The sequence below is a fragment of the Athene noctua genome, chromosome 33, assembly GCF_965140245.1.
Source record: "Athene noctua chromosome 33, bAthNoc1.hap1.1, whole genome shotgun sequence".
NCBI classification, from domain to species: domain Eukaryota; kingdom Metazoa; phylum Chordata; class Aves; order Strigiformes; family Strigidae; genus Athene; species Athene noctua.
In genome coordinates this window covers 438,674-466,093 of record NC_134069.1, presented here as the reverse complement: position 1 = coordinate 466,093, position 27,420 = coordinate 438,674, and the positions used below count along the sequence as shown (strand labels likewise).

The window sequence follows — 27,420 nt, the reverse complement described above, 5'->3', positions numbered from 1 at the left end:
CCCACAAAAAGGGGGGGGGGACACACGGTGACACCGGGAGCTCCGTGGGGACCCTGAGGGGGGGGGGGGGGGGGGGGGGAAGCTCATTAAGGCTAATTAAGGGGGTTAATTAGTCGAAGGCCCCTGGGGTGTTTGTCCCCCACGGGTGACACGCCCCGCCCCTTGTCCCCACCCCTGTCCCTCAACTGCAGCTGCCCCTGGGGCCGGGGGGGGGCCCTTAGCTCCGCCCACCCCCCCCCAATTTGGGGTCCCTTTAACCCCGCCCCCCACCATATTTGGGGTCCCCTTTCGCCCCGCCCTTTAACCCCGCCCACCCCCAATTTGGGGTCCCCTTCGCCTCCCCTTGATGTTCCCCTAAACTCTCCCCCCCCCCCCCTCCCGGTGTGGGTGGGGCTCATTAATTATTTGGCGCCAATTGGGCTCCGCCCACTCGCGGAGGTGGAAGGGGCCTCCAGGAGGGGTAGCCCCGCCCCCTGCCCCCCCCCTTACTGAGCCGCAAAGGATTGTGGGTCTCCTGGGGTTGGCAAGTGGGCCCTGGGGGGTTTGGCCCCCGTGTAGAGGGTGAGGATGGCACTGGGAAGGCACTGGGATGTACTGGGAGGGCACTGGAAGGCACTGGGATGTACTGGGAGGGCACTGGAAGGCACTGGGGTGCACTGGGAGGGCACTGGGAAGGACTGGGAGGGCACTGGAAGGCACTGGGGTGCACTGGGAGGGCACTGGGAAGGACTGGGAGGTACTGGGAAGGGCACGGGGAAGGACTGGGAGGCACTGGGATCAACTAGGAGGGCACTGGGAAGGATTGAGAGGCACTGGGAGACACTGGAAAGCACTGGGAGGGCACTGGGAAGGACTGGGAGAGCACTGGAAAGGATTGAGAGGGCACTGGGAGGGACTGGGAGGCACTGGGAGGGACTAGAAGGGCACTGAGAAGGATTGAGAGGGCACTGGGAAGAACTGGGAGGCACTGGGAGGGACTAGAAGGGCACTGGGATCAACTGGGAGGGCACTGAGAAGGACTGGGAGGGCACTGGGAAGAACTGGGAGGCACTGGGAGGGACTAGAAGGGCACTGGGATCAACTGGGAGGGCACTGGGATCAACTGGGAGGGCACTGGGAAGGACTGGGAGGGCACTGGGAAGCACCGAGAAGGGCACTGGGAAGGACTGTGAGGGCACTGGGAGGGACTGGGAAAGCACTGGGATGAACTGGGAGGCACTGAGAAGGGCACTGGGAAGGACTGGGATGGCACTGGGGTGAACTGGGAAGAGCACTGGGAGGGCACTGGGAAGAACAGGAAGGTCCTGATAGGTATTGGGGTGAACTGGGAGGTATGGGGATGAACTGGGCAGAACTGGGAGGTGCTCAGATGTACTGGGACACTCTGGGGAGCACTGGGAAGCACTGGGGCAAACTGGGAGACACTGGGTAACACTGAGGCACTGGGATTTCCTGGCCAATGCTGGGAAGCACTGGTGTATACTGGGATGCTCTGGAAGACAATGAGACATACTGGGTTGTACTGGGAAGCACTGGGACATGCTGGGAGGCACAAGGGTGCAGTGGGAGGCACTGGGAGGACACAGGAAGAACTGGGTGGAACTGGGAAGTCCCAGCTGGCACTGGGTTGAACTGGGAGGCACTGGGAGGCCCCACGAGGCCTGAGGAGGTACTGGGAGGTACTGGGAGTCCTTAGAAGGCACTGGGAGGCACTGGGATGCTGCAGGAAGTCCCTGGAGGTACTGGGAGGCACTGGGAGGTCTCAGAGAGTTACTGGGAGGTATTGGGCTGCCCAGGAGACTGCAGGACATACTGGGAAGGCACTGGGAGGTACTGGGAAGCACTGGGATACCTCAGATTGCGCTGGGATGCACTGGGAGGTACTGGGCTACCCCAGGAGATGCTGGGAAGATCCAGGAGGCACTGGGAGGTACTGGGATTCACTGGGATGCCTCAGATGGCACTGGGATGCCTCAGATGGCACTGGGATGCCCTGAGAAGGAACTGGGAGGAACTGGGAGGCCCTGGGAAGCTCTGGGATGCACTGGGAGGTACTGGGCTACCTCAGGAGATGCTGGGAAGCTCCAGGGGCCACTGGGAGGTACTGGGATTCACTGGGATGCCTCAGATGGCACTGGGATGCCCTGAGAAGGCCCTGGGAGGAACTGGGAGGCCCTGGGATGCACTGGGAGGTACTGGGCTACCCCAGGAGATGCTGGGAAGCTCCAGGGGCCACTGGGAGGTACTGGGATTCACTGGGATGCCCCGAGAAGGCCCTGGGAGGCACTGGGATGCACTGGGAGGTACTGGGCTACCCCAGGAGATGCTGGGAAGCTCCAGGGGCCACTGGGAGGTACTGGAATTCACTGGGATGCCCTGAGAAGGCCCTGGGAGGCCCTCGGAAGCACTGGGAGGTACTGGGAGGCCTTGAGAGGCACTGGGAGGCACTGGAAGGTACTGGGCTACCCCAGGAGATGCTGGGAAGTTCCAGGAGCCACTGGGAGGTACTGGGATTCACTGGGATGCCTCAGATGGCACTGGGAAGCACTGGGAGGCACTGGATTACCGCAGCATATGCTGGGAAGCTCCAGGGGCCACTGGGAGGTACTGGGATTCACTGGGATGCCTCAGATGGCACTGGGATGCCCTGAGAAGGCCCTGGGAGGAACTGGGAGGCCCTGGGAGGCACTGGGGTGCACTGGGAGGCACTGGGAGGCACTGGATTACCCCAGGAGATGCTGGGAAGTTCCCGGAGCCACTGGGAGGTACTGGGATTCACTGGGATGCCTCAGATGGCACTGGGATGCCCTGAGAAGGCCCTGGGAGGAACTGGGAGGCCCTGGGATGCACTGGGAGGTACTGGGCTACCCCAGGAGATGCTGGGAAGCTCCAGGGGCCACTGGGAGGTACTGGGATTCACTGGGATGCCTCAGATGGCACTGGGATGCCCTGAGAAGGAACTGGGAGGAACTGGGAGGCCCTGGGAGGCACTGGGGTGCACTGGGAGGCACTGGGAGGCACTGGATTACCCCAGGAAATGCTGGGAAGTTCCCGGAGCCACTGGGAGGTACTGGGATTCACTGGGATGCCTCAGATGGCACTGGGATGCCCTGAGAAGGCCCTGGGAGGAACTGGGAGGCCCTGGGATGCACTGGGAGGTACTGGGCTACCCCAGGAGATGCTGGGAAGCTCCAGGGGCCACTGGGAGGTACTGGGATTCACTGGGATGCCTCAGATGGCACTGGGATGCCCTGAGAAGGAACTGGGAGGCCCTGGGATGCACTGGGAGGTACTGGGCTACCCCAGGAGATGCTGGGAAGCTCCAGGGGCCACTGGAATTCACTGGGATGCCCTGAGAAGGCCCTGGGAGGCCCTGGGAGGCACTGGGATGCACTGGTTGGCACCTGCGCCGCCCTGGGCCAGGGTGTGGCGGGAGGGTGAGACCGCCCCGACCGGCCCCGCTCCCTCCTGGGGTGGCCCCAGCCCAGGCGGGGCCCGACGGGGATTTAAGGGGCTGGGCCCAGCACCCCGCCAGCCTCCTCTTCCTCCCGCCACCATGGAGCGCCTCCTGCCGCTGCTGCTCCTGGCCGCTGGTGAGGGCGCTGGGAGGGCACTGGGGGGCACTGGGAGGGTGCTGGGGGGCGCTAGGGAGCGCTGGGAGGGCACTGGGGGGCACTGGGAGGGTGCTGGGGGGCACTGGGAGGGTGCTGGGGGGCGCTAGGGAGCGCTGTGAGGGCACTGGGGGGCACTGGGAGGGTGCTGGGGGGCGCTAGGGAGCGCTGGGAGGGCACTGGGGGGCACTGGGAGGGTGCTGGGGGGCGCTAGGGAGCGCTGGGAGGGCACTGGGGGGCACTGGGAGGGTGCTGGGGGGCGCTAGGGAGCGCTGGGAGGGTGCTGGGGGGCGCTAGGGAGCGCTGGGAGGGCACTGGGGGGCACTGGGAGGGCACTGGGGGGCACTGGGAGGGTGCTGGAGGGCACTAGGGAGCGCTGGGAGGGCACTGGGGGGCACTGGGAGGGTGCTGGGGGGCGCTAGGGAGCGCTGGGAGGGCACTGGGGGGCACTGGGAGGGTGCTGGGGGGCGCTAGGGAGCGCTGGGAGGGCACTGGGGGGCACTGGGAGGGTGCTGGGGGGCGCTAGGGAGCGCTGGGAGGGCACTGGGGGGCACTGGGAGGGTGCTGGAGGGCACTAGGGAGCGCTGGGAGGGCACTGGGGGGCACTGGGAGGGTGCTGGGAGGCGCTAGGGAGCGCTGGGAGGGCACTGGGGGGCACTGGGAGGGCACTGGGGGGCACTGGGAGGGTGCTGGAGGGCACTAGGGAGCGCTGGGAGGGCACTGGGGGAGCACTGGGGGGCACTAGGAGGGTGCTGAAGAGCACTAGAGGGTGATGGAGGAGAGTGGGGGGCGCTGGGAGGGCGCTGGGGAGCGCTGGGAGGGCACTAGGGAGCGCTGGGAAGGCACTGGGGGGCACTGGCAGGGTGCTGGAGGGCACTAGGGAGCGCTGGGAAGGCACTGGGGGGCACTGGGGGGCACTGGCAGGGTGCTGGAGGGCACTAGGGAGCGCTGGGGGGCACTGGGAGGGCACTGTGGGGCACTGGGAGGGTGCTGAGGAGCACTAGATGGTGATGGGGGGGGACTGGGGGGCACTGGGGGCATTAGGGAGTGCTGGGAGGGCACTGGGGGCCACTGGGAGGGTGCTGGGGGCTGCTGGGAGGGTGCTGGGGGACTCTAGGGAGTGGTGGGGGGCACTGGGAGAGCACTGGGGGGCACTGGGAGGGTGCTAGGGAGCACTAGAGGGTGATGGGGGGGACTGGGGGTCACTGGGAGGCACTGGGAGGGCACTGGGGGGTTGCTAGGGAGTGCTGGGGGGCACTGGGAGGGCACTGGAGGGCACTGGGGAGCACTAGAGGGTGACAGGAGGGAACTGGGGGGCACTGGGAGGGTGCTGAGGAGCACTGGGGGGGAACTGGGAGGCACTGGGAGGGCACAGAGGAGCGCTAGGGGTTGATGGGAGGATGCTGGAGGGCACTGGGAGGCACTGGGAGTGAAGTGGGGGGCACTGGGAGGCAAATAGAAAGCACTAGATGGTGTTGGGGGGGGCACTGGGGAGCACTGGGAGGGCACTGGGAGTGAAGTGGGGGGCACTGGGAGAGAGCTAGGAAGCAGTAGAGGGTGCTGGGTGGGCACTGGGAGGACACTGGGGGACACTGGGAGGGAGGAGGGAGAGAGTGGAAGGTACTGGGAGAACACTGGGAGGCCCCAGGAGGCCCTGAGAGGGCACTGGGGAGTACTGGGAAGGAGCTGGAGGTGAACTGGGGACACTGGGAGGCAGTGGGAGTGTACTGGTGTGGGTAAGAGGGAAAAGAGAAGGTACTGGGGGGGCACTGGGGAGCACTGGGAGCACTGGTGGAGTGTAGAAGGGAATGAGGAGGGTAATGGAGGGCACTGGGACGGTACTGGGAAGGAGTTGGAGGGGAACTGGGGGCACTGGGAACACACTGGTGGCACGTGGGAAGCACTGGGTGGCACCTGGGAAACACTGAGGTGTACTGGGAGGGAACTGGAAGGTGCTGGCAGGGTACTGGGGGGGAACTAGGGGCACTGGGAGGTGCTGGGAGGGAACTGGAGGCTACTGGGAAGACTGAGGAGGCAGCGGGAGGAAATGGGGTGACGCAGAGTGGCACTGGGAGGCACTGGGAGGCACTGGGGGCCACGAAGGGGGAACGAGGTGGTGTTGGGCAAGAACTGGGAGGCACTGGGAGACACTGGTAGGCAGTGGGTGGGAAGCGATAGGTCACTGGGGATACTGGGAGGGAAACGGAGAGCTGGGAGGACACGGGGGTGAAATGGGGAAATGTTGGGTGGCCCAGGAGGGAACTGGGAGGCACTGGGAGACACTGGGAAGCAGTGGGTGGGAAGCTGTAGGTCACTGGGGATACTGGGAGGAGACGGGGGTGACATGGGGAGACGTCGTGTGGCCACGGGGATCCCTAAGAGGGAACTGGGAGGAACTGGGTGGCACTGCCTGGCACTGGGAGGCACTGGGAGGGCACTGGGAGGCACTGGGAGACAGTGAGAGGCAGTGGGTGGGAAGTCTTAGGTCACTGGGGATACTGGGAGGAAGAACTGGGAGGACACGAGGGTGACACAGAGAGGTGCTGGGTGGCCACGGGGACCCCTAGGAGGGAACTGGGTGGCACTGGGAGGGCACTGGGAGGCAGTGTGTGGGAAGCGGTAGGTCACTGGGGATACTGGGAGGAAAAAGGAAGAGCCGGGAGGACACGGGGGTGGCACTGGGAGGTGCTGGGTGGCCACAGGGACAACTGGGAACAACTGGGTGCAAACTGGGAGGCACTGGGAGGTCACTGGGTGGCAAGCAGCGGGCCACTGGGTATACTGGGAGAAAAACAGAGCCGGGCGAACACAGGAAGGGTGACACAGGGAGCTGTTGGGTGACCCCGGGTGGGAACTGGGAGCTACTGGGAGCTACTGGGAGGGCACTGGGTGGGAGGCAGTAGGTCACTGGGGATACTGGGAGGACACGGGGGTGACACAGAGAGGTGCTGGGTGGCCACGGGGACCCCTAGGAAGGAACTGGGAGGCACTGGGAGCTACTGGGTGGGAAGCAGTAGGTCACTGGGGATACTGGGAGGACATGGGGGTGCCACAGAGAGGTGCTGGGTGGCCACTGGGACCCCTAGGAAGGAACTGGGAGGCACTGGGTCGCACTGGGAGGCACTGGGTGGGCACTGGGTGGCAAGCGATAGGTCACTGGGGATACTGGGAGGAAAAAGGAAGAGCTGGGAGGAAACAGGGGTGGCACTGGGAGGTGCTGGGTGGCCACAGGGACAACTGGGAGCAACTGGGTGCAAACTGGGAGGTCACTGGGTGGCAAGCAGCGGGCCACTGGGTATACTGGGAGAAAAACAGAGCCGGGCGAACACAGGAAGGGTGACACAGGGAGCTGTTGGGTGACCCCGGGTGGGAACTGGGAGCTACTGGGAGCTACTGGGAGGGCACTGGGTGGGAGGCAGTAGGTCACTGGGGATACTGGGAGGACACGGGGGTGACACAGAGAGGTGCTGGGTGGCCACGGGGACAACTGGGAAGGAACTGGGAGGCACTGGGAGCTACTGGGTGGGAAGCAGTAGGTCACTGGGGATACTGGGAGGACACGGGGGTGCCACAGAGAGGTGCTGGGTGGCCACTGGGACCCCTAGGAAGGAACTGGGAGTCACTGGGTCGCACTGGGAGGCACTGGGTGGGCACTGGGTGGCAAGCGATAGGTCACTGGGGATACTGGGAGGAAAAAGGAAGAGCTGGGAGGAAACAGGGGTGGCACTGGGAGGTGCTGGGTGGCCACAGGGACAACTGGGAGCAACTGGGTGCAAACTGGGAGGCACTGGGAGGTCACTGGGTGGCAAGCAGCGGGCCACTGGGTATACTGGGAGAAAAACAGAGCCGGGCGAACACAGGAAGGGTGACACAGGGAGCTGTTGGGTGACCCCGGGTGGGAACTGGGAGCTACTGGGAGGGCATTGGGTGGGAAGCAGTAGGTCACTGGGGATACTGGGAGGACACGGGGGTGCCACAGAGAGGTGCTGGGTGGCCACGGGGACCCCTAGGAAGGAACTGGGAGGCACTGGGAGCTACTGGGTGGGAAGCAGTAGGTCACTGGGGATACTGGGAGGACACGGGGGTGCCACAGAGAGGTGCTGGGTGGCCACTGGGACCCCTAGGAAGGAACTGGGAGGCACTGGGTCGCACTGGGAGGCACTGGGTGGGCACTGGGTGGCAAGCGATAGGTCACTGGGGATACTGGGAGGAAAAAGGAAGAGCCGGGAGGAAACAGGGGTGGCACTGGGAGGTGCTGGGTGGCCACAGGGACAACTGGGAGCAACTGGGTGCAAACTGGGAGGCACTGGGAGGTCACTGGATGGCAAGCAGCAGGCCACTGGGTATACTGGGAGAAAAACAGAGCCGGGCGAACACAGGAAGGGTGACACAGGGAGCTGTTGGGTGACCCCGGGTGGGAACTGGGAGCTACTGGGAGGGCACTGGGAGGACCCGCTCCCCGTGCCCGCTCCCGCAGCAGCCGTGGGGGAGGAGAACCGGATCGTGGGGGGGCGGAGCTGCGAGAAGAGGCGTCACCCCTACCAGGCCGTGCTGCTGGGCCCCCGGAAGAACATCCACTGCGGGGGGGTCCTGGTCGGCAGGTCCTGGGTGCTGACGGCCGCCCACTGCGACACCAAGAGGTGCGGGGGGCGACCCCCAAGTCGTTTGGGGGGCGAGGTGGGGGGGTAAGGGGGTGGCCGCTTTGGCTACGGGCTACTGGGAGGAGGCTACCGGGAGGTGGAGGTAGGATTGGGCGTGGGAGAAGCTGGGGAGGGGGTGAATCTCCGTGGGGTTGGCTACTAAAAGTGGCCGGTTGGGCTACCAGGGTGATCATCGGGGTGGGTTGGGCCACGAAAACCTTCTGGTTGGGCTACCAGAGCGATCTTCTAACTGGTTGGCCACCGAAACCTTCTAACTGGGCTCCCACAATGGCCATCGAACTGGTTGGCCACCAAAACCTTCCAATTGGGCTCCCACAATGACCATCAAACTGGTTGGCCACCAAAACCTTCCAACTGGGCTACCAGAGCGACCTTCTAACTGGTTGGCCACCGAAACCTTCTAACTGGGCTTCCAGAGCGACCTTCTAACTGGTTGGCCACCAAAACCTTCTAATTGGGCTCCCACAATGGCCATCGAACTGGTTGGCCACCAAAACCTTCCAGTTGGGCTTCCAGAGCGACCTTCTAACTGGTTGGCCACCAAAACCTTCCAGTTGGGCTTCCAGAGCGACCTTCTAACTGGTTGGCCACCGAAACCTTCTAATTGGGCTCCCAGAGCGACCTTCTAACTGGTTGGCCACCGAAACCTTCTAATTGGGCTCCCACAATGGCCATCGAACTGGTTGGCCACCAAAACCTTCCAGTTGGGCTTCCAGAGCGACCTTCTAACTGGTTGGCCACCGAAACCTTCTAATTGGGCTACCAGAGCGACCTTCTAACTGGTTGGCCACCGAAACCTTCTAATTGGGCTACCAGAGCGACCTTCTAACTGGTTGGCCACCAAAACCTTCCAGTTGGGCTTCCAGAGCGACCTTCTAACTGGTTGGCCACCAAAACCTTCTAATTGGGCTCCCACAATGGCCATCGAACTGGTTGGCCACCAAAACCTTCCAACTGGGCTACCAGAGCGACCTTCTAACTGGTTGGCCACTAAAACTTCCAGTTGGGCTCCTCTAATGACCAACCCATTGAGTTGGGCCACCACAACCACCCAGTTGGGCTCCCAAAACGACCATCAAAACCATCTAATTGGGCTCCCAGAGAAGGTCACCGCGGTGGCCACCAGAGAAAGTCACCGTGGACCTTCTCTTGGCCACCAGAGAAGGTCTCCATGATGGCCACCAGAGAAAGTCATCGTGGTGGCCACCAGAGAAAGTCACCATGGTGGCCACCGGAGAAAGTCACCATGGTGGCCACCAGAGAAAGTGACCACGGTGGCCACCAGAGAAGGTCACGGTGTTGGCCCCTGGAGAAAGTCACCGTGGTGGCCACCAGAGAAAGTGACTGCAGTGGCCACCAGAGAAAGTGACTGTGGTGGCCACCAGAGAAGGTCATGGTGGTGGCCACTGGAGAAAGTCACCGTGGTGGCCACCAGAGAAATTCACTGCGGTGGCCACCAGAGAAAGTCACCATGGACCTTCTCTTGGCCACCGGAGAAGGTCACTGTGGTGGCCACCGGAGAAAGTCACTGTGGTGGCCACCAGGGAAAGTGACTGTGGTGGCCACCAGAGAAAGTGACTGTGGTGGCCACCGGAGAAGGTCACGGTGGTGGCCACCGGAGAAGGTCACTGCGGTGGCCACCAGAGAAAGTGACCACGGTGGCCACCGGAGAAATTCACTGTGGTGGCCACCAGAGAAAGTGACTGTGGTGGCAACCAGAGAAGGTCACCGCGGTGGCCACCAGAGAAAGTCACCATGGTGGCCACCAGAGAAAGTGACCACGGTGGCCACCAGAGAAGGTCACCACGGTGGCCACCAGAGAAAGTCACCATGGTGGCCACCAGAGAAAGTGACCACGGTGGCCACCAGAGAAGGTCACCACAGTGGCCACCAGAGAAAGTCACCATGGTGGCCACCAGAGAAAGTGACCGTGGTGGCCACCAGAGAAAGTGACTGTGGTGGCCACCAGAGAAAGTCACCACGGTGGCCACCAGAGAAAGTGACCGTGGTGGCCACCAGAGAAAGTCACCATGGTGGCCACCAGAGAAAGTGACCGTGGTGGCCACCAGAGAAAGTGACTGTGGTGGCCACCAGAGAAAGTCACCACGGTGGCCACCAGAGAAAGTGACCGTGGTGGCCACCAGAGAAAGTCACCATGGTGGCCACCAGAGAAAGTGACCGCGGTGGCCACCAGAGAAATTCACTGCGGTGGCCACCGGAGAAGCTCACCGCGGTGGCCACCGGAGAAGCTCACGGTGGCCCTCTCTCCCCGCGCGTGGCCCAGGCCCATCCCGGTCCGCGTGGGCGAGCACAGCTTGCGGAGCAGGGAGGGGACGGAGCAGTGCGTCACCTCGGCCCGGGCCTTCCCCCACCCCGGCTACAACGCCACTAGCCACGACGGCGACCTCATGCTCCTGAAGCTCCAGAAGCCCGTCCGCTTCACCGACCACGTGCGGGCGGTGCCTCTGCCCCGCCGCTGCCCCGCCCCCAACACCCAGTGCGTCGTCTCGGGGTGGGGCAGCACCAGCAGCCCCCAAGGTAAAAGGGCGGAGGGGGACAGGGGGCGGGGCTTGAGGGATTTGGGGACAGACAGGTGACTTTTGGGGACGTCTCGGGGGTTTGGGGACATCTCGGTGGCTTGGGGACATCTCAGCATCTTGGGGACATCTCGGCAGCTTGGGGACATCTCGGTGGCTTGGGGACATCTCAGCACCTTGGGGACATCTCGGCAGCTTGGGGACATCTTGGTGGCTTGGGGACATCTCAGCACCTTGGGGACATCTCGGTGGCTTGGGGACATCTTGGTGGCTTGGGGACATCTTGGTGGTTTGGGGACATCTCGGCGGCTTGGGGACATCTCGGTGGTTTGGGGACATCTCAGCATCTTGGGGACATCTTGGTGGCTTGGGACATCTCGGTGGCTTGGGGACATCTCAGCATCTTGGGGACATCTTGGTGGCTTGGGACATCTCGGTGACTTGGGGACATCTCAGTGGTTTGGGGACATCTTGGTGGCTTGGGGACATCTCAGCATCTTGGGGACATCTCGGCAGCTTGGGGACATCTCGGTGGTTTGGGGACATCTCAGCATCTTGGGGACATCTCAGCACCTTGGGGACATCTCAGTGGTTTGGGGACATCTCAGCATCTTGGGGTCATCTTGGTGGCTTGGGGACATCTCGGCAGCTTGGGGACATCTTGGTGGTTTGGGGACATCTTGGTGGCTTGGGGACATCTCAGTGGCTTAGGGACATCTTGGTGGCTTGGGGACATCTCAGCATCTTGGGGACATCTCGGCAGCTTGGGGACATCTCGGTGGCTTGGGGACATCTCAGCACCTTGGGGACATCTTGGTGGTTTGGGGACATCTCGGCGGCTTGGGGACATCTTGGTGGTTTGGGGACATCTTGGTGACTTGGGGACATCTCAGCACCTTGGGGACATCTTGGTGGCTTGGGGACATCTCGGCGGCTTGGGGACATCTTGGTGGTTTGGGGACATCTTGGTGACTTGGGGACATCTCAGCACCTTGGGGACATCTTGGTGGCTTGGGGACGTCTTGGTGGCTTGGGGACATCTCGGTGGCTTGGGGACATCTTGGGGACATCTCAGCATCTTGGGGACATCTCAGCACCTTGGGGACATCTCGGTGGCTTGGGGACATCTTGGTGGTTTGGGGACATCTTGGTGGTTTGGGGACATCTCAGCATCTTGGGGACATCTTGGTGGCTTGGGACATCTCGGTGACTTGGGGACATCTCAGTGGTTTGGGGACATCTCGGTGACTTGGGGACATCTCGGTGACTTGGGGACACCTCCCACCCCCCCAGGACCCCCCCAACCCCTCAGCGGCGGCCATCTTGGCACCCCCCTCCTTCCTGGGCCGTCCAATCGAAGACATGTCGGGACGTCCCGGTGTCCCCTGACCGCGTCCCCGCCACCGTCACCCCCATGACCGTGTCCCCCACTTCTCCGTGTCCCCCCCCCATGTCCCCCCCGTCCCCCCCTAACCCCCCCCCAGGGTACTTTCCCGACGTCCTCCAGTGCGCCTCCGTCTACACGATGGCCAACGAAGAGTGCGCCAAGCTCTACCCCAAGGGCATCACCAAGAACATGCTCTGCGCCGGCGTCTCCTCGGGGGGCACCGACTCCTGCCAGGTGGGGTTCGGGGGGGACCCTGGGGGGCGTGGGGGGGGGCTGCACCCACCCCCCCACCCCCCCACCCCGTAAAAGTGAGGGTGGGGAGGTTGGGACCCGCCCATTTCCCTCGCCGCGCCCTCGATTTTATCGTAGAGGTGACGAAAAATATGGCGGAGAAATGGGGTGGGGGGACCCCGAAAGAGGAGCCCTGGGGACGTGTGGGGCTGGAGGGACCCTCTGAGGGGGCCTTCGCCCTATAGGTCATGGTGGCCACCATCCCTTCACCCCATAGATCATGGTGGCCACCAACACTTCACCCCATAGATCATGGTGGCCGCCATCCCTTCGCCCTATAGATCATGGTGGCCACCAACACTTCACCCCATAGATCATGGTGGCCGCCATCCCTTCACCCCATAGATCATGGTGGCCACCATCCCTTCGCCCTATAGATCATGGTGGCCACCATCCCTTCACCCCATAGATCATGGTGGCCACCATCCCTTCGCCCTATAGATCATGGTGGCCACCAACACTTCACGCTATAGATCATGGTGGCCACCATCCCTTCGCCCTATAGATCATGGTGGCCACCAACACTTCACCCCATAGATCATGGTGGCCACCATCCCTTTGCCCTATAGATCATGGTGGCCACCAACACTTCACCCCATAGATCATGGTGGCCGCCATCCCTTCGCCCTATAGATCATGGTGGCCACCAACACTTCACCCCATAGATCATGGTGGCCACCATCCCTTCACCCTATAGATCATGGTGGCCGCCATCCCTTCACCCCATAGATCATGGTGGCCACCATCCCTTCGCCCTATAGATCATGGTGGCCACCAAGACTTCACCCCATAGATCATGGTGGCCACCATCCCTTCGCCCTATAGGTCATGGTGGCCGCCACCCCTTCACCCCATAGATCATGGTGGCCACCATCCCTTCGCCCTATAGGTCATGGTGGCCGCCACCCCTTCACCCCATAGATCATGGTGGCCACCAACACTTCACCCCATAGATCATGGTGGCCGCCATCCCTTCACCCCATAGATCATGGTGGCCGCCATCCCTTCACCCCATAGATCATGGTGGCCGCCATCCCTTCGCCCTATAGGTCATGGTGGCCACCAACACTTCACGCTATAGATCATGGTGGCCGCCACCCCTTCACCCCATAGATCATGGTGGCCACCAACACTTCACCCCATAGATCATGGTGGCAGCCATCCCTTCGCCCTATAGATCATGGTGGCCACCAACACTTCACCCCATAGATCATGGTGGCCACCATCCCTTCGCCCTATAGATCATGGTGGCCACCAACACTTCACCCCATAGATCATGGTGGCCGCCATCCCTTCGCCCTATAGATCATGGTGGCCACCAACACTTCACCCCATAGATCATGGTGGCCACCATCCCTTCACCCTATAGATCATGGTGGCCACCAACACTTCACCCCATAGATCATGGTGGCCGCCATCACTTCGCCCTATAGATCATGGTGGCCACCAACACTTCACTCCATAGATCATGGTGGCCGCCATCCCTTCACCCCATAGATCATGGTGGCCACCAACACTTCACCCCATAGATCATGGTGGCCGCCATCCCTTCACCCCATAGATCATGGTGGCCACCATCCCTTCGCCCTATAGATCATGGTGGCCACCAACACTTCACCCCATAGATCATGGTGGCCACCATCCCTTCGCCCTATAGATCATGGTGGCCACCAACACTTCACCCCATAGATCATGGTGGCCACCACCCCTTCGCCCTATAGGTCATGGTGGCCACCAACACTTCACCCCATAGATCATGGTGGCCACCATCCCTTCGCCCTATAGATCATGGTGGCCACCAACACTTCACCCCATAGATCATGGTGGCCGCCATCCCTTCGCCCTATAGATCATGGTGGCCACCAACACTTCACCCCATAGATCATGGTGGCCACCATCCCTTCGCCCTATAGATCATGGTGGCCACCAACACTTCACCCCATAGATCATGGTGGCCGCCATCACTTCGCCCTATAGATCATGGTGGCCACCAACACTTCACCCCATAGATCATGGTGGCCACCATCCCTTCGCCCTATAGATCATGGTGGCCGCCACCCCTTCACGCTATAGGTCATGGTGGCCACCACCCCTTTTGGGGAGGGATTTTGGGGGATCCCCGCCCCCCAACTTGACGAGTTCTCTCCGTGTGTCCCCGCCCCCCCGCCGCAGGGCGATTCGGGGGGGCCCCTGGTGTGTGGGGCGGAGCTTCAGGGCATCGTCTCCTGGGGGATGCAAGTTTGTGGCCAACGGGGCAAGCCGGGCGTCTACACCCGCGTGTGCGAGTTCACCGCCTGGATCCACGACGTCATGAGGAGCAACGGCGGCCTCTGAACCCCGAGACCCCCCCAAAAAAAAAAATGGAAGAGTCCACACACCCCCCCCCCATACACCGCCCCCCACCCCCGGGGAAGAATAAAGCCCTGTGAGACGTGGCCACCTTCCGCCCCGGCGTGGCTACTGAATGGATGTGGAGGCCAAAGGCGGTTGGGGAGGGGTGGGGGCATCATGGCCGCCGTGGGAGGGAGGAGGAAATGGCGGCCGGTGGGGTTGGTGGTTGTGGGGGGCGAATGGTGGCCGCGTTTCTTTGGTGGTGGTGGCCACGGTGGCAACCGGAAATCGCGCACCTGGTGCTGGTGGCCACGGTGGACAAGTCATGGCCACGTGTGTTTGCTGCTGGTGGCCACGGTGGCAACCTCCAGTCACCTGTCTGGTGCCGGTGGCCACGGTGGGACGCTCATGGCCACGTATGTTTGGTGCTGGTGGCCATGGTGGCAACTTCTATCCACACCCCTGGTGCTGGTGGCCACGGTGGACAAGTCATGGCCACGTATGTCTGGTGCTGGTGGCCACGGTGGCAACCTCCAGTCACCTGTCTGATGCCGGTGGCCATGGTGGGACACTCATGGCCACATACATTTGGCTCTAGTGGCCACGGTGGCAACTTCTATCCACACCCCTGGTGCTGGTGGCCACGGTGGGACACTCATGGCCACGTATGTCTGGTGCTGGTGGCCACGGTGGCAACCTCCAGTCACCTGTCTGGTGCTGGTGGCCACGGTGGACAAGGCATGGCCACACATGCTTGGTGCTGGTGGCCACAGTGGGACACTCATGGCCACGTACGTTTGGCTCTAGTGGCCACGGTGGCAACCTCCAGTCACCTGTCTGGTGCTGGTGGCCACGGTGGCAACTCCTAACCACACCCCTGGTGCCGGTGGCCACGGTGGGACGCTCATGGCCACGTATGTCTGGTGCTGGTGGCCACGGTGGCAACCTGAAATCGCGCACCTGATACTGGTGGCCGTGGTGGGACACGTCATGGCCACGTGTGTTTGGCTCTAGTGGCCACGGTGGCAACTTCTATCCACACCCCTGGTGCTGGTGGCCACGGTGGGACGCTCATGGCCACGTATGTCTGGTGCTGGTGGCCACGGTGGCAACCTGAAACCACACCCCTGGTGCTGACAGGCAACGCGTGTCCAGTTCTGGTAGACACATGTTGAGCTCTGGAGGACACACGTGTCCAGGCCTGGAGCACACGTGTGTCCAGGTGTGGCAAATCCAGCTGGCAATCTGTGGCCACACGTGTCCAAGTCCAGAGAACACGCGTCCAGGGCTGGAGGACACGTATGTCCAGGTCTGTAGGACACGTGTCCAAGTCTGGAGAACACGTGTCCGTGTCTAGAGGACATGTATGTCCAGGTCTGGAGGACACGTGTCCGGGTCTGGAGGAAACATGTGTCCAAGTCTGTAGAACACATGTTCAGGTATAGAGAACATGTATGTCCAGGTCGCTAGAACATGTGTCCAGGTCTGGAGGACACATGTCTAAAGCTGGAGGACACGTGTGTCCAGGTCAGTAGAACACATGTCCAGATCTGGAGGACACGTGTGTATAGGTCAGTAGAACATGTGTCCTGGTCAGGAGAACATGTGTGTCCAAGTCTGGAGGACACGCGTGTCCAGGTGAGAAGAACACATGTCCAGGCCTGTAGAACATGTGTCTAGATGTGGAGGACACATGTGTCCAGGTCAGTAGAACATGTGTGTCCAGATCTGGAGGACACGTGTGTCCAGGTCAGCAGAACATGTGTGTCCAAGTCTGGGGGACACACGTGTCCAAGTCAGTAGAACATGTGTCCTGGTCAGTAGAACATGTGTGTCCAAGTCTGGAGGACACGCGTGTCCAGGTGAGTAGAACACATATCCAGGCCTGTAGAACATGTGTGTCCAGGTCAGCAGAACATGTGTGTCCAAGTCCGGAGGACACGCGTGTTCAGGCCAGCAGAACATGTGTGTCCAGCTCTGAAGGACACGCGTGTCCTTAGGTCAGCAGAACCCATGTCCATATCTCGGAGCCACAAGAGCACACGCATGTCCAAACCGGGTGGACACGCGTGTGCAGCTCAGGAGGTCACGCCTGGTGGCCACGCCCCTCCCCTCCACCCTGGTGGCCACGGCCAGTGCCCCGTGGTCCCACGTGTGCCCCCCCCGCAGCCATGACCCGACACCCCGCGCGGGGCACCCGGGGCGATCACGGGCCGCGCGGAGTGAAGCCGGGAGCTGACTCCTCCCGGGCGCGCGTGGGCGCGCTAATTGGCCCCAATTAAGCGCTCGCTAACGAGGCGGCCGCTAACGAGGCCCCCCACCGAGAGAACCAGTCGGGCCAAGCCCACGGAGGCGCCAAGCCCTGTTTACACCACTTACACCCGGCTGGGGATTAGCACAGAGGGGCGGGGCTATGGGGTGGGAAAGCCACGCCCCTTCTCCGCCTCTTGGACACGCCCCCTCGCTCTGAAGACCCGCCCCTCCCACGTGAGCGCTCGAGCGGCACAGGGTGGCAGCGCCCTCTAGCGCGAGTGGGCAGCCCGGGGGGGGGGGGAGGGGTAAAGGTGTGGTGTGGGCGTGTCAGGGGGCGTGGCACACGCGTGTGGACACATGTCATGGATGCGTGGACGTGTGTCACAGGAGCGTGGACACGCGTTGTGGATGCGTGGACAGGGATTGTGGACGTGTGTCGTGGACACGGGGACATGGCTCGTGGACGTGTGGACACGTGTCATGGATGTGTGGACACGGATCATGGATGTGTGGACGTGCGTCACAGGTGTGTGGACACGTGTCATGGACATGCGGACACGGCTCGTGGACATGTGGACACGTGTCGTGGACATGAGGACACAGATCGTGGATGTGTGGACACATGTCACAGGCACGTGGACGTGTGTCATGGACATGAGGACATGGCTTGTGGACATGTGGACACGTGTCATGGATGTGTGGACACGGATCATGGATGTGTGGACGTGTGTCACGAGCGTGTGGACACATGTCATGGACACGAGAACATGGCTCGTGGACATGTGGACACGTGTCGTGGACATGAGGACACAGATCGTGGATGTGTGGACACATGTCACAGGCATGTGGACGTGTGTCATGGACGCGTATCATGGACATGAGGACATGGCTCGTGGACGTGTGGACACGTGTCATGGATGTGTGGACACGTGTCACAGGCATGTGAACACATGTAATGGACATGAGGACGGATCATGGATGTGTGGACGTGTGTCACAAGCGTGTGGACGTGTGTCATGGACACGGGGACACATCATGGATGTGTGGACACGTGTCACAGGCACGTGGACGTGTGTCATGGACATGAGGACATGGCTTGTGGACGTGTGGACATGTGTCATGGATGTGTGGACACGGATCATGGATGTGTGGACGTGTGTCACGAGCGTGTGGACACATGTCATGGACACGAGAACATGGCTCGTGGACATGTGGACACGTGTCGTGGACATGAGGACACAGATCGTGGATGTGTGGACACATGTCACAGGCATGTGGATGTGTGTCATGGACGCGTATCATGGACATGAGGACATGGCTCGTGGACGTGTGGACACGTGTCATGGATGTGTGGACACGTGTCACAGGCATGTGAACACATGTCATGGACATGAGGACACGGATCATGGATGTGTGGACGTGTGTCACAGGCGTGTGAACGTGTGTCATGGCCGCGTGGATGCATGTTGTGGGTGTGTCGACACGTGTCCTGGTATGTGGATGCGTGTTGTAGGCATGTGGATGCGTGTCGTATGCGTGTGGACACGTGTCATGAGCGTGTCCGGTCCCAAGGGCGTGTACACGCGTGTGCGAACCCCCTGAGACACCTTCGCCCTTTGCTCCCGCCCCCAGAGCCGGCCGGCCAATCACGCGGGGCCGCCTCCAGAGCTGACCGGCCAATCAGCTGCACTGCAAATCCAGCCAGCCAATCAGGGCACGCCGATGGCATCTCCCTCCAACTCAACCGGCCAATGGCCAACGTCTCCTTCCAACTCAACCAACCAATGGCCAACGTCTCCTCCCAACTCAACGGGCCAATGGGCAACGTCTCCTCCAACTCAACCAGCCAATGGCCAACGTCTCCTCCAACCCAACCGGCCAATGGCCAACGTCTCCTCCCAACTCAACGGGCCAATGGCCAACGTCTCCTCCAACTCAACCAACCAATGGCCAACGTCTCCCTCAACTCAACCAACCAATGGCCAACGTCTCCTCCAACTCAACCGGCCAATGGCCAACGTCTCCCTCAACTGAGCCGGCCAATGGCCAACGTCTCCTCCAACCCAACCAACCAATCATCTCCCTCACCCTTCCAAACCCCCTCGACCACGCCCCTCCGCCACACCGCCCCCCCCCCCTTCCACCCACCCACCCAACTCCTCCTCCTCCTCCTCCCCGCCTTGCCTCCGCCCACCTCCGCCCCAGCCAATGGCGGCACCGCCACCTTCCGCCCCTCCCCACCAATCACCAACCTCCTCCTCAGCCACGCCCCCTTCCCCTCCCCCACGCCCCGGGCGGTGCCGCCGAAGCGTCGAAGGGATTAGGGAAGGCGGCGACGGGCCGGGCCGGGCCCTGACGCCATTATAAAACCACCGGGCGCCGCCCATGTGGGAGGGGCCGAGCGCGACGCCGCCACCAACCAGACGCGCCGGAGCCGGTTGGGACAGAATCGGGTTATTTTTGTTGGGTTTTTTTATTTTTATTTTTATTTTTTTTCTTAAATTTTCTTTTTCTTCATTTTTGGCGACGACGGGAGGATTTGGGGAGATTTTTTTTTTTTTATTTAATTTTTTTTTTTTTTTGGCGACGACGTAGATTTTTTCTTTTTTTTTTTTTTCTTTTTTTTTTTTGTTTTTTTGTGTTTTTTTGTTTTTTGTTTTTTTTGGGGGGCGGAGGGAGACGCCCCCGCGCCCGAGGAGGAAGAGTTCGGCCGCGGAGGAGCGCGGAGGCCCCTGGCGGGGACCCGCCGAGAGGTGCGGGGGGGTCACTGGGGGGTGATTGGGGGCGGGGGGGGAGCCCCTTTTCTAGAGGTTGTGGGTCGGAGGAGCCGCCCGGGACTGCTACTCAGGGTTTACTCCAACCCTGGGATCTTGCTGTCCTTCCTCCTCCGGGTTTACTCCAACCCTGGGATCCGTCTGCCCCATCTCCTCCAGGTTTACTCCAGCCTTGGGCTCTGTCTATCCCCCTCCTCCACGTTTACTCCATCCCTGGGCTCTCTCTATCCCCCTCCTCCAGGTTTACTCCATCCCTGGGCTCTCTCTGTCTCCCTCCTCCGGGTTTACTCCATCCCTGGGCTCTCTCTATCCCCCTCCTCCAGGTTTACTCCATCCCTGGGCTCTCTCTATCCCCCTCCTCCGGGTTTACTCCATCCCTGGGCTCTCTCTATCCCCCTCCTCCAGGTTTACTCCATCCCTGGGTTCTCTCTATCCCCCTCCTCCAGGTTTACTCCATCCCTGGGCTCTCTCTATCCCCCTCCTCCGGGTTTACTCCATCCCTGGGCTCTCTCTATCCCCCTCCTCCGGGTTTACTCCATCCCTGGGCTCTCTCTATCCCCCTCCTCCGGGTTTACTCCATCCCTGGGCTCTCTCTATCCCCCTCCTCCGGGTTTACTCCATCCCTGGGCTCTCTCTATCCCCCTCCTCCAGGTTTACTCCATCCCTGGGCTCTCTCTATCCCCCTCCTCCACGTTTACTCCATCCCTGGGCTCTCTCTATCCCCCTCCTCCACGTTTACTCCATCCCTGGGCTCTCTCTATCCCCCTCCTCCAGGTTTACTCCATCCCTGGGCTCTCTCTATCCCCCTCCTCCGGGTTTACTCCATCCCTGGGCTCTCTCTATCCCCCTCCTCCGGGTTTACTCCATCCCTGGGCTCTCTCTATCCCCCTCCTCCACGTTTACTCCATCCCTGGGCTCTCTCTATCCCCCTCCTCCAGGTTTACTCCATCCCTGGGCTCTCTCTATCCCCCTCCTCCGGGTTTACTCCATCCCTGGGCTCTCTCTATCCCCCTCCTCCGGGTTTACTCCATCCCTGGGCTCTCTCTATCCCCCTCCTCCGGGTTTACTCCATCCCTGGGCTCTCTCTATCCCCCTCCTCCGGGTTTACTCCATCCCTGGGCTCTCTCTATCCCCCTCCTCCAGGTTTACTCCATCCCTGGGTTCTCTCTATCCCCCTCCTCCGGGTTTACTCCATCCCTGGGCTCTCTCTATCCCCCTCCTCCGGGTTTACTCCATCCCTGGGCTCTCTCTATCCCCCTCCTCCAGGTTTACTCCATCCCTGGGTTCTCTCTATCCCCCTCCTCCGGGTTTACTCCATCCCTGGGCTCTCTCTATCCCCCTCCTCCGGGTTTACTCCATCCCTGGGCTCTCTCTATCCCCCTCCTCCACGTTTACTCCATCCCTGGGCTCTCTCTATCCCCCTCCTCCAGGTTTACTCCATCCCTGGGCTCTCTCTATCCCCCTCCTCCGGGTTTACTCCATCCCTGGGCTCTGTGCATCCCTTTTCCTGATTTACACCACCCCTGGGCCCTCTCCATCCCCCTCCTCCAGGTTTACACCATCCCGGGTCTCCCTCCTCCTCCTCCTCCTCCGTGCTGGCCCCATCTGCCCCTGCCCCACACCCCTCCCCCCTCAGCCCCCCTTCCCCAGCCCCCCATCCTCATCCGGCCTCCCCACAGGGTCCCGCCCCCCATATCTGTGGGTCCTGCCCCCCATATCTGTGGGTCCCGCTCCCCATATCCATGGGTCCCGCCCCCCATATCCGTGGGTCCCACTTCCCATGTCCATGGGTCCCACCCCCCATAATTCTAGGTCCTGCTCCCCATATCTGTGGGTCCCACCCCCCATATTTCTAGGTCCCGCCCCCCATATCCATGGGTCCCGCCCCCCATACCCACAGGCCCCCCTCCCACATCGGTGGGGAGCAGCGACCCGCGCCCATGGGCCCCATTTCCTTTATCCGTGGGGCCCACAGGGAGTGGCGACCCACACCCATGGGTGGCTCTGACCCACGGCCATGGGAACTGTGACCCACAGTCACGTGGAGCCTTGACCCACTTCCGTGGGGCCCACAAACCTCCTCCGTGGGGAGCCCTGACCCACAGGGAACTGTGACCCACAGGAAACCGTGACCCACAGCCATGGGGAACCGTGACCCACGGCCGTGGGGGACTGTGACCCACAGGGAACCGTGACCCATGGCCATGGGAGACCAAGACCCACAGCTCCGTGGGGCCGTGACCCACAGCCCCATCCCCAGGGGGCCGTGACCCACAGCTCCATGGGGCCGTGGCCCACAGCCCCATCCCCAGGGGCCGTGACCCACAGTTCCATGGGGCCGTGACCCACAGCCCCATCCCCAGGGGGCCGTGACCCACAGCTCCAGAGGGACATGACCCACGGCCCCATCCCCGGGGGGCCGTGACCCACAGCTCCATGGGGCCGTGACCCACAGCCCCATCCCCAGGGGGCCGTGACCCACAGCTCCAGAGGGACATGACCCACAGCCCCATCCCCAGGGGGCCGTGACCCACAGCTCCATGGGGCCGTGACCCACAGCCCCATCCCCAGGGGGCCATGACCCACAGCTCCATGAGGCCGTGACCCACAGCTCCATGAGGCCGTGACCCACAGCTCCGTGGGGCCATGACCCACAGCCCCATCCCCAGGGGGCCATGACCCACAGCTCCATGAGGCCGTGACCCACAGCTCCATGAGGCCGTGACCCACAGCTCCGTGGGGCCATGACCCACAGCCCCATCCCCATGGGGCCGTGACCCACAGCTCCATGAGGCCGTGACCCACAGCTCCGTGGGGCCGTGACCCACAGCCCCGTCCCCGCGGGGAGGCATCCAAGGGCAGCGTGAGGTGCTGGGAGGTCAATCGCCTCAAGCCAAGGAGGGGGAGGCGGGGGAGTTGGCGGAGCCCGTAATTAGGAGCCTCATTAACGATGACTCCGTTGATTGCGCCTGGAGAGAGGAGGAGGGAGGGGGGGCGGCGGCGGCGATGACGTCACCGCTGCGAAAGCGAATCGGGGAGGAGGGGCCCCCGCCACACCCTTGCGGACCCCGAAATTGGGTGTGTGACACCCCCCCCCCCTCCAAAAAAAAAAAAAAAAAAAAAAAAAAATTCGGGGTCACGCTGCCCCCCCCCCCCCCCCCCCGAGAACCATCTCGGCTCCTCCCCACCCCCCCCGGGGTGTGTGGGGCAGAGGGGGGGGGGGGTGAAGCCCCCCAGGGTCAAACCGTCACTAAGGCCTCTGCCCCACAGCGGCGATGGGGTTACGAGCCACGGTGGCCCCCAGGCTCTGGGGCGCCGTGAGGCTGCTGGGAACGCTGGTGCTGGTGGCGTCCAGGGGTGAGCGATGGGGTACTGGGAGGCGCTGGGAGGGGGGCTGGGGACACTGGGAGGCGCTGGGAGGGGGAGTGGGGACGCTAGGAGGGGGACTGGGGGCACTGGGAGGGGGACTGGGGACACTGGGAGGCACTGAGAGGGGGAGTGGGGACACTGGGAGGCACTGAGAGGGGGAGTGGGGACACTGGGAGGGGGACTGGGGACACTGGGAGGCACTGGGAGGGGGAGTGGGGACGCTAGGAGGGGGACTGGGGACACTGGGAGGCGCTGGGAGGGGGGCTGGGGACACTGGGAGGCGCTGGGAGGGGGAGTGGGGACGCTAGGAGGGGGACTGGGGACACTGGGAGGCACTGGGAGGGGGAGTGGGGACGCTAGGAGGGGGACTGGCGACACTGGGAGGCAGTGGGAGGGGGACTGGGGACGCTAGGAGGGGGACTGGGGACACTGGGAAGCACTGGGAGGGGGACTGGGGACACTGGGAGGGGGACTGGGGACACTGGGAGGCACTGGGAGGGGGAGTGGGGACGCTAGGAGGGGGACTGGGGGGGCTGGGAGGGGAAGTGGGGGCACTGGGAATGGGATTGGGGGCAGTGGGAGGGGGACTGGGGATACTGGGAAGGGGACTGGGGACACGGGGAGGCAGTGGGATGGGGAGTGGGGACGCTAGGAGGCACTGAGAGGGGGAGTGGAGACACTGGGAGGGGGACTGGGGACACTGGGAGGCAGTGGGAGGGGGACTGGGGACACTGGGAGGCACTGAGAGGGGGAGTGGGGACACTGGGAGGCACTGGGAGGGGGAGTGGGGACGCTAGGAGGGGGACTGGGGGCGCTGGGAGGCAGTGGGAGGCAGTGGGAGGGGGACTGGGGACGCTAGGAGAGGGACTGGGGACACTGGGAGGCGCTGGGAGGGGGGCTGGGGACACTGGAAGGCGCTGGGAGGGGGAGTAGGGACACTGGGATGCACTGGGAGGGGGAGTGGGGACGCTAGGAGGGGGACTGGGGACACTGGGAGGCACTGGGAGGGGGAGTGGGGACACTGGGAGGGGGACTCGGGGCACTGGGAGACTCTGGGAGGGGGACTGGGGACACTGCGAAGGGAACTGGGAGTACTGGGAGGGGGACTGGAGGCACTGGGAGGAAAATTGGGGGCACTGGGAAGGGGACTGGGAGTACTGGGAGACTCTGGGAGGGGGACTGGGGACACTGGGAAGAGGGCTGTGGGCACTGAGAGACTCTGGGAGGGGGACTGGGGGCACTGGGAATGAGATTGGGGCACTGGGAAGGGGACTGGGGGAACTGGGAGGGGCACTGGGGCCACTGGGAGGGGACTGGGGGCGCTGGGAGGGGAAGTGGGGGCACTGGGAATGGGATTGGGGGCAGTGGGAGGGGGACTCGGGGCACTGGGAGACTCTGGGAGGGGGACTGGGGACACTGGGAAGAGGACTGTGGGCACTGGGAGGCACTTGGAGGGGGACCGGGGGCACTGGGAATGAAATTGGGGCACTGGGAAGTGGACTGGGAGAACTGGGAGGCGAATTAGGGGCACTGGGAGCGGGATTGGGGGCACTGAGAGGGGGACTGGGGAACTGGGAGGGGAACTGGGGGCACTGGGAATGGGATTGGGGGAACTGGGGGCACTGAGAGGGGAATTGGGTGCAGTGGGAAGTGGACTGGGTGTACTGGGAGGCACTCGGAGGCGAACTGGGAGTACTGGGAAAAAGACTGGGAAAGGAACCGGAGGCACCAGGAAGTGGACTGGGACTAACTGGGAGGGGAACTGGGGGCCACTACCACGTGTGTCACGCGTGTGCGTGTGCCCCGCCCCGCAGCGCCCCCGGCGTGCGGTGACAACCGCGTGGTGGGGGGGACGGACTGCCCGCCCCACTCCCAGCCCTGGCAGGTCGCCATCTTGGACATGTACAAGCTCTACTGCGGCGGCGTCCTGGTGGCCCGGCAGTGGGTGGTGACGGCGGCCCACTGCACCACGCCGGGGTAAGGGCGTGGCCTCCGCGGGACACGCGTGTCCTCTCGGGGTCACCTGGATGGCGTGGCCACGGCCTGTGGTCTACACTTGACATGGCCATAGGGGGGTTCTATGTGAGGCCACGGTGCCACACGTGGGCCGTGACGTGTCCAACACGTGTCCTCTCGTGGTCACATGGAGGTCATGGCCACGGCCTGTGGTCTACACGTGACATGGCCATGGGGGGTTCCATGTGAGGCCACAGTGCCACATGGGGGATGTGATGTGTCCCACACGTGTTCTGGACATGTTGTAGACCCCGTGTGCCACACGTGGGCCGTGACGTGACATGTGTCCTCTCGTGGTCACATGGAGGTCATGGCCACGGCCTGTGGTCTACACGTGACATGGCCATGGGGGGTTCCATGTGAGGCCACGGTGCCACATGGGGGATGTGATGTGTCCCACGCGTGTTCTGGACATGTTGTAGACCCCGTGTGCCACACGTGGGCCGTGATGTGTCCAACATGTGTCCTCTCGTGGTCGCATGGAGGTCATGGCCACGGCCTGTGGTCTACACGTGACATGGCCATAGGGGGGTTCTATGTGAGGCCACGGTGCCACACGTGGGCCGTGACGTGTCCAACACGTATCCTCTCGTGGTCACATGGAGGTCATGGCCACAGCCTGTGGTCTACACGTGACATGGCCATAGGGGGGTTCTATGTGAGGCCACGGTGCCACACAGGGGATGTGACGTGTCCCACACGTGTCCTGGACATGTTGTAGACCCCGTGTGCCACACGTGGGCCGTGATGTGTCCAACACGCGTCCTCTTGTGGTCACATGGAGGTCATGGCCACGGCCTGTGGTCTACACGTATCATGGCCATGGGGGACTCCATGTATGTCACGTGTGTCCAGAGTCCCAGCATGGGCCGTGATGTGTCCCACACGTGTCCTGGCCGTGTGGCACACCCCGTGTCCCACACGCGGGCCTTGACATGTCCCACGCGTGTCCTGGCCACGCTGTGCACTCAATGTGCCACACGTGGGCCATGACATTTCCCGGACACGTTGTAGACCCCTTGTCCCACACACACCCCCCACATGTCCCAGCCACGTTGTCCCACCACACGCCACACCCCGGTCCCCGCACCCCATTCACGCGCCGAGCCGTGTCCCACGCGTGTCCCGCCCACGCCGCGTGTGCCCCACGCATCCCACTCACCCCCCCCACCCCCCCCGCCATTTTGTTGCCCCCGCAAGTCCCCGTAGCCACGCCTTGGCCTCCAAGCCTACGGGCCAGGGTTTCGTGGTCGAAGCCACGCCCCCCCAGGCCCACCCAGCCACGTGTGCCCGCGTGCCGTAGGATCACCAGCACCCACCTGGGCAAGCACAACCTCTACACGCGCGAGTGGGGCGAGATGCAGAAGATGGTGCAGAAGTTCGTGCCCCACCCCAACTACAACCCCACCACCAAGGACAACGACATCATGCTAATGAAGCTCCTGACGCCCGTCACCCTTAGCAACAGGATCCAGCCAATCCCCGTGGCCTCCTGCCTCCCGGAACCCGGCACCACCTGCGTCACCTCGGGATGGGGGGCCACCACCTCGCCAGAAGGTACCTGGGAAACGGGGGGGTTCTGCTGGAGGGTGGGGGCATCTCTTGGGGGGTCTGGTTCACACCCTGGGGGTCCGGGTCTTCTTCTGTGGGTCTGGGTCATCTCTTGGGGGGTCTGGTTCATCTCTTGGGGGTCTGGGTCATCTTCTGGGGGTCGTGGGTCATCTCCTGGGGGTCTGGGTCATCTCCTGGGGGTCTGGGTCCCATCCTGGGGGTCTGGGTCTTCTTCTGGGGGTCTGGGTCCCATCCTGGGGGTCTGAGTCATCTCTTGGGGGTCTGAGTCCCATCCTGGGGGTCTGGGTCATCTCTTGGGGGTCTGGGTCATCTTCTGGGGGTCGTGGGTCATCTCCTGGGGGTCTGGGTCCCATCCTGGGGGTCTGGGTCTTCTTCTGGGGGTCTGGGTCTTCTCATGGGGGTCTGGGTCACACCCTGGGGGTCCGGGTCTTCTTCTGTGGGTCTGGGTCATCTCTTGGGGGGTCTGGTTCATCTCTTGGGGGTCTGGGTCATCTTCTGGGGGTCGTGGGTCATCTCCTGGGGGTCTGGGTCCCATCCTGGGGGTCTGGGTCTTCTTCTGGGGGTCGTGGGTCATCTTCTTGGGGTCAGGGTCATCTCCTGGGGGTCTGGGTCCCATCC

The 27,420-nt window shown here is 62.7% G+C and overlaps 1 protein-coding gene across 1 annotated transcript in view; it reads left to right on the top strand.

The window, feature by feature from the left end:
* The window catches only part of LOC141972450 (uncharacterized), a 50,472-nt gene that overhangs the window by 7,137 nt on the left and 15,915 nt on the right, over nt 1-27,420 (top strand). Inside the window, exons 6-14 of the mRNA XM_074930320.1 lie at nt 3,484-3,593; nt 8,089-8,251; nt 10,557-10,810; nt 12,294-12,430; nt 14,660-14,804; nt 17,403-18,563; nt 18,704-19,090; nt 25,029-25,191; nt 26,534-26,787. Coding sequence (XP_074786421.1) covers nt 3,484-3,593; nt 8,089-8,251; nt 10,557-10,810; nt 12,294-12,430; nt 14,660-14,804; nt 17,403-18,563; nt 18,704-19,090; nt 25,029-25,191; nt 26,534-26,787 — 2,774 coding nt within the window. The remainder of the gene's footprint in view (nt 1-3,483; nt 3,594-8,088; nt 8,252-10,556; nt 10,811-12,293; nt 12,431-14,659; nt 14,805-17,402; nt 18,564-18,703; nt 19,091-25,028; nt 25,192-26,533; nt 26,788-27,420) is intronic.